The sequence below is a fragment of the Gekko japonicus genome, unplaced genomic scaffold, assembly GCF_001447785.1.
Source record: "Gekko japonicus isolate JY-2015 unplaced genomic scaffold, Gekko_japonicus_V1.1 scaffold834, whole genome shotgun sequence".
Taxonomy (NCBI): Eukaryota; Metazoa; Chordata; class Lepidosauria; order Squamata; family Gekkonidae; genus Gekko; species Gekko japonicus.
In genome coordinates this window covers 733,468-740,538 of record NW_015165855.1, presented here as the reverse complement: position 1 = coordinate 740,538, position 7,071 = coordinate 733,468, and the positions used below count along the sequence as shown (strand labels likewise).

The 7,071-nt window shown below is 40.9% G+C and overlaps 1 protein-coding gene across 1 annotated transcript; it reads left to right on the top strand.

The window, feature by feature from the left end:
* Positions 1-2,682: 2,682 nt before the first annotated feature.
* Positions 2,683-5,115, top strand: LOC107110386 (protocadherin gamma-A10-like). Its single transcript, XM_015411163.1, has one exon. The coding sequence runs from the start codon at positions 2,683-2,685 to the stop codon at positions 5,113-5,115; it is 2,433 nt and encodes an 810-aa protein (XP_015266649.1).
* The last annotated feature ends 1,956 nt before the right edge of the window (positions 5,116-7,071 follow it).

Genomic DNA, 7,071 nt, shown 5'->3' with positions numbered 1-7,071 from the left:
TCTAGTAAGAGCTTAGGAATCCATGAAGTTCCCCTGACAACCACCGTAGGTGTCTGTGTCTCTTGGCAGCTTGCTTGGGAACTGCCATCTATCTCTTCTGATACAGCTTCATTAGCATCCAGCTACCCTGACACCACTGAGCTGGCCTTGCTTGAAGTTGTAGCCAGTTAGGGGCATGGAGTCCAGCAACACTTGCTGAGCCACCTGAAATGGTAGTGGGGTCCATGGACCACATCAATTGTGTTGGTGGGCAACCGTGCAACCACCAAGATACATCTTCTATACCTCTGTAATAGAGGATGCAGTTCCCAGGGAAATCTCTTTATTTTTAACAATGGTAAGTTCTCGGTGCCTTTGTATATTAAGAGGACAGAGGCTGTTCTTTGGCTCTCCCAGTGGCCCAAATTTTGTGGTTTTCAGAGCTCAGTTTATTCTAAAATTTCATGCTCAGCCTAGGTCTGTAACCTGTTGTGCATGTAGAAGATCCCATGTTCCATCCCCAGCATCTACAATAAAAAATGTCTCTGGTAGTGGGGCAGGAAAAAAAGTTCACCTGAAATGTTGGAGAGCTAATGGTCTGCGTCAGCATACGGCAGCTTCAAATGTTCATATAATATCATTTTCATATATTAAAGAGGAACATAAGCAAAAAAGGTTGGTGAGTCCTTCAGTGCAATGTAGCCTAGTGTTGCATAGTTAGCTACCTTGAGTCTGAGGAGATAAGGCTGGATATAAATGCTTTAAATAAATAAGCAAGTTTGTTTATAACCTAACTTTAATACAAGTGAAATGAGATGAGCGAACTGGAAGTTTAAGAAGGCCGGAGACAGTTGTTGGTAATAGATGTAGGAGACGAAACTGAGTCAGCTATGGACCAGAGTATTGCAATGACCTGGTGTTTGGCGGAATATTCCTGAATCAAGAAGAAATTCAAGGCTTCATGTTTGGTCGGCAAAGTAGCTGCTGACCTTATTATTCAAGGTACTTTGGAATATACAGAAAAGTATAAAGAGTCTCTTATAATGAACCTTGACATTTGAGACACTTTGTTCTGACAATGTTAACATGTGTTGTACAATAAATATTGTTATCCATTGAGTGTTATCCTCTGAAACTGTTATCTACTGAGTTTCTCATTAATTAAATGTGGCACATTATTTTAAGAAGTCAGTCATGCCTGAGTCCTACTGAACTATGAGATGGTGGTGATAACAGTGAAGAAAACGTTTTTCCCCCTGCTGTCATCATGCCAGCTGAATCATACTCGACTTGATTAATTAGCATAATTCAGAATTTGACAACCCATAGGAATGTGACCATAAGTTGTGATGACTTTGTGCACTTCTTTGTTGATACAATCTCTCTGATCTGATCAAACCTGGATTTCACTTTGGATGCAGTTCAGGTAGTAGAACTATCACCTTGACCTGGATAGCCCAGGCTAGCCTGATCTTGTCATATCTTGGAAGCTAAGCAGGGTCGGCCTGGGCTAGTATTTGAATGGGCGACTTTCAAGGAGTACCAAGGGTGTGACGAACAGGCAGACAATGGCAAACCACCTCTGAAATGTCTCTTGCCTTAAAAAACAAGCCTAGCTCACCACCTAGTGGTGCAGTGCTTAAAAAGAGCTAGAACTTCTGGCTGCCAGACAAATCTTAGGATCTCCTGGCTATACTACTCACACTGTCATATGATAATTATTAATAAGTAGAACTATCACAACATTTGTATGATCAAAGCTTTGGATTGGTCTCCCTGAACAATTTCAACAGTATCTTGTTGCTTGGACTCCTACCCTCACATTAGCCAAGTCTCATAAGCACTCTGTTGACCACAGGTGGTGACTAAGGGTTATGGAGGGTCTTATGGTTCCTAGGGTGTAGATTTGGTTTGTTGATATTAGTGATTGTTTGCTTTGTGCTTTAATTTTTTGTTGTTTGCATGGCTGACCTTTATAAGCCATCTTAGTCAAAAGCGGATAGTTGGGAAATGTGGAATATAAATGCATAACTATCTCCATCAATAGCCCCATCAACTCAGACACAGATTTTGAATTGCTAATATGAATTGTGTTACAGTTATACCCACTGGCCAAGATGAGATTATATAAATTGCGAGGCTACAGAGTAAGCAAATGGAATGAAAACATTAGTTAATGACAGATACTCCATTTGCAATAGTGAGTTGTGGATAAATTGGATTGAAGTGTGGGACACTGAGATTCTAGTGAATGGCTACTGCCCCAGGAAACAACATCCACCTTTCTTATTAAGCGGAGATGCTATTGCAGGGGCATAAATATAAATTTGCATTTATGAAAGTGATAAAGTCAGTAAAAATCCTGTTATGTCTTCAGAGCAGTTTTTAGGGACATAGTCCCCAGTAAAAATGTAGACTCTTGCCCATGCATAAAAGCAAAAGAAGAATTTTAGAATGTCGTCATGAAATTGCCATTATAGTAATAATCATCTGCAGTTTTTAGCTGAGACTCTGGGTGCCGCTGTTCACCAACCTGATTCCAGCTAACACAGTCTTGCAGTTCTTTAATAGGTAAGTACAACGGAGAGATCAGACTTCTACAGACATTTCAGGGAACGAAACACTTGCTTTGAAACCAAAATTAGTTGCAAATCCAAAAGGGTTTTGAGCTAGAATCAGTGTTTTTTATCCTGCTTCCAAGAAATGAAAGAAACTCAGAGGCTGTGGAACAATAACGAAACAATCCTGCAATGCTTTATCATGATGTTCATTTGGAAGGCAGTTTTTGCGCAGATCCACTATTCCATTCCTGAGGAGATGCAGAAAGGCTCTTTTGTGGGGAATATTGCAAAAGATCTAGGAATGGATGGAAAGCATCTTTCAGAACATGGACTCCGGATTGTCTCCCGAATAGGTACAAGTCAATATTTTACTTTGAATGTTATCAGTGGCCATTTACAAATCTCAGAGAGAATAGACAGAGAAGAAATTTGTGGAAGGGCAGAGGACTGCATGTTAAATTTCCAGGTTATTATTGAGAGTAAATTAGAGATCTATGGAGTTGAAGTGGAAATTGTTGATATAAATGATAATGCTCCACAGTTCCCATCAGGGAAACAGAAACTGAAAATTAGTGAGTCATCTATGCTAGGGTCCCAGTTTCCTCTTCCTGAAGCTCAAGATCCAGATCTGGGTATAAATTCTATACAGAGCTACCATCTCACGGGGAGTAGCCATTTCTCTTTGGATGTGCAAACAAGAGAAACTGGTGCTATGCATGTCAAACTGGTGTTGGAAAAAAGTCTGGACAGGGAACAGCAACCAGTTCATGACCTAATCCTTACAGCTACTGATGGGGGCAATCCAGTGAGATCTGGCACTACTCAAATCCAAGTTATCGTTCTGGATGCAAATGACAATGCACCAACTTTCATCCAGCCAGTCTACAAAGTTAATGTTGAGGAAAACATTCCTAAAGGGTCCACTGTAGCCACTATAAGAGCCACTGATGTAGATGAAGGAATAAATGGGGAAATAAAATACTCATTCAAAAAAATCACAGAGAAAGATTCTAAAATATTTTTTTTAAACTCAACAACCGGTATCATAACACTTGTAGGCAACCTTGATTATGAGGAGTCTTCATTATACGACTTCGAGGTGAACGCTGAGGATGGGGGAGGGCTTAGTGACTGGTCACAAGTTGTGATTGTTGTTATGGATCTGAATGATAACGCCCCTGAATTAGCAATAAACTTTTTAATCAATACCATACCCGAAAACTCTCCTGTAGGCACTGTTATTGCTCTCTTAAATGTACAAGATAGAGATTCAGGAGTCAATGGTGAGGTCACATGCTCAATTCCAAGCAAACTGCCTTTCCAGCTGAAGAAATCTGTTGACCACTTTTATAGTTTAGTGACATATGACAACCTTGACAGGGAGAGGGTAACAAACTATAATGTCATCATTACTGCTGCTGATAATGGCACTCCATCACTTTCTATGTCTGCCCATATCTCACTGCAAATTCTAGACAGAAATGACAATGCTCCTGTATTCGCAGAACCATCCTACGTGTCTTATTTCCTAGAGAATAATCCCAGAGGAGCCTCAATATTTTCTTTAACAGCAAATGATCCAGACTGGGAAGAAAATTCCAGAATAACTTATTCAATTGTTGAAGGACACAAAAAGTCCATTCTTTCATCATACCTGTCCATTAATTCTGAAACAGGGATTATTTATGCCTTAAACTCATTTGACTACGAAGAGTTCCATGAGATTAGTTTCCTAGTCCAGGCCCAAGATGGAGGCTCCCCATCACTCAGATCCAATGTCTCAGTGACACTCTTCATCCTCGATCAGAATGACAATGCCCCAGAAATCTTGTACCCTTCTGTCCCCACTGACGGCTCTACTGGAGTAGAGCTGGCCCCCCACTTGTCTGAGCCTGGATATCTGGTCACTAAGGTGGTGGCGGTGGATGCAGACTCTGGGCAGAATGGATGGCTCTCCTATCAGTTACTCAAGGCCACGGAGCCAGGGCTCTTTTCCATAGGACTCCACACTGGAGAGATCAGGACGGCCCGCTTCTTTCTGGACAAGGATGCTCTCAAGCAAAGCCTGGTGGTTTTAGTGAAGGACAATGGGCAGCCCCCTCTCTCAGCCTCAGTCACGGTCACTGTGGTGCTGGCTGACAGCATCCCTGAAAGCCTCTCTGATATTAGCAGCATCTCAGCACCTGCAGACCCCCAGTCGGACCTCACCTTCTACCTGGTGGTTGCTGTGGCTTTTGTCTCCTGCTTGTTTTTCACCTTCCTTCTTGTGTTGCTGGCACTCAGACTTCGCAAGTGGAGGAATTCTCAGTTGTGTGATTCTGGAAGTGTGAATTTCACTGGTGTTCCTGTCTCTCAGTTTGTCGGGATCGACGGAGTTCGAGCATTTCTTCGCTCCTATTGCCATGAGGTTTCATTAACTTCGGGCTCTCGGAAAAGCCAGATTCTTTTTCCTATTGGAAGCTGCACAAATACCCTGGCACCACAGCAGGCTCGTGATCAACCAGATCCTTTGTTAATAACAGGTGATTCAGCCATAATTGTTGAAGAAGCAGCAATCAGTCAGGTAGGCATGTAAATTCCATTTATTCTAAAGTTAAAGTTTGGTCTTTGCCCTTGTTTATAAAATAGAAATACTGTACCTATGTAATCCTTCTTCAATAATAGGCATTTGATTCTGGAGTTGTCTGTATCAGTCTTTATAGTTTGTATTTTACATTTTGTGGCTACTGATGAAGTCTGAGGATTTCTTTACCTCATTTCAAATGGCTACTCCTACCTACCTCAGAGAGTAGAGGGGTTGGTTAAGGTCCCTTACCTGGGGGAGCAGTTGAACAGCACACATCCACCCTTACTCCCTTTCACTTGTCCCCATTAATCCTACAATAGATCAGGTGAACTATCAATAAATTGGTAATTAAATATATTATACTGGAAGGGTCTGAGGTACCCTTTTGTTTGCCTTGATACCCATAGCAATGCCTCCCTTATTGCAAGGATGGCATTGCCTTAACAGCAGGCAAGTATGATATGTGTAAACATTTTGCAGAACCTTAAACTTTATTGAATAGGTTACCTTTAGAGCAGAACAACAAAAGTAGCAGAACCTGCTGAGGTCTTTTTATAGCTCTCTAATAGGACAACTATTCCAATGGATGGATGATGTATATCAGGATATTCCAATGGATGGATGATGTATATCAGGATATCAGGAGATATCAAAAACTTCACTGTAAGAATAGTTATACTCAGATACCCAAAGTTTTTCTGATGATTTTTCTTTGGTAGATTTATATTAATATTGCTGTCTGCATCAAAGCAGTTCAGTTTCTATTAATACTGACATAAGCACATTCAATGATTGATTGTTTCTTTAACACCACACACACACACACACACATGCTGGCCCATTGTGGTGATGTGGCAAAAACCCCAGTCATGCTGCCATGGGGTTTCACTATCAGACTCAGACAGCTAAAATAACTGAGACTGGATATTGAACAACTCACTCGTCTTCAAGGGATGATAAGTCTTTTTCATTATCAGAGATACCTTAGATGTGAATTTTCCATAATTTAGGAATGTTCCAGATCATGTATTAGGGTACAGTTAGAAATACATACATTCACACAGGAATATCAGGAAAATGAGAAACTTCATTGACTTATCTAAGGACCAACTCACCCACCCCCCAGTGGCATTCTACTTCACTGATACAGAGAAGGCTTTTGAAAGGAGTGAGTGGAATTTTATGACTGCAACATTACAAGCATCTGGTTTCAGGGATTGTTTCAAGAAGTGGATTACTCTAATGTTAGTCTTCCAACAATATTATTTAATGGAGTTAGTTAATTCCAGCGACAATATTAGGTAATGCCCATTTGTCCACAAATATTAGTGTCTGTGGAGAAGTAATAAAGGCATGCCCATTGTTGTTGTTTAATCTGTGCGATGGACACACTAGGTTCCATTTCTCTCCAACAGCAACCGATGAGAGCTGACGAAATGTTGAGAGGTTGAGATGGAGAGACTTGGAAAACAGGAGTTGAAATATGATAGCAGGTTAGCATCAGACAAGTGGACAGCTTAAGTGCTGAGGTGAAAAGAGGGGTTTTTGACTCAGGGGACCTCTATAGAAGAGCTGCTTGGAACAGGCTGAAAATAGTAAATTTGTAACTAAAGGAACTATAGGACCTTAGTCCAAAAGTTCAATGGAAGTTTCTTAGACCTTACTTTCCCCAGCATTTTGTTCTTATAAATAATAGTTTCTTATTTTGAAAGCCCTGTGGTCTCCATTTCTAAGGAAAAGGAACACACACAATTTAATGTCTCAGTATATTTACATACATTACAGGATACAAATTAATGGTGGCAGCGAGAGATTGGAACGTTTGAGCCCCCACCCCAATAGCTCTGTGTGAGTGAGGGCTGATTATTAAAGGGGGCCTGGCTACCCTGTCTGTGAATAGATCTGGGAATGAGAGGGAGGACCTGAGGTGTGACTCTGTAGATTCTTTTTTGAATTTGTGTATGT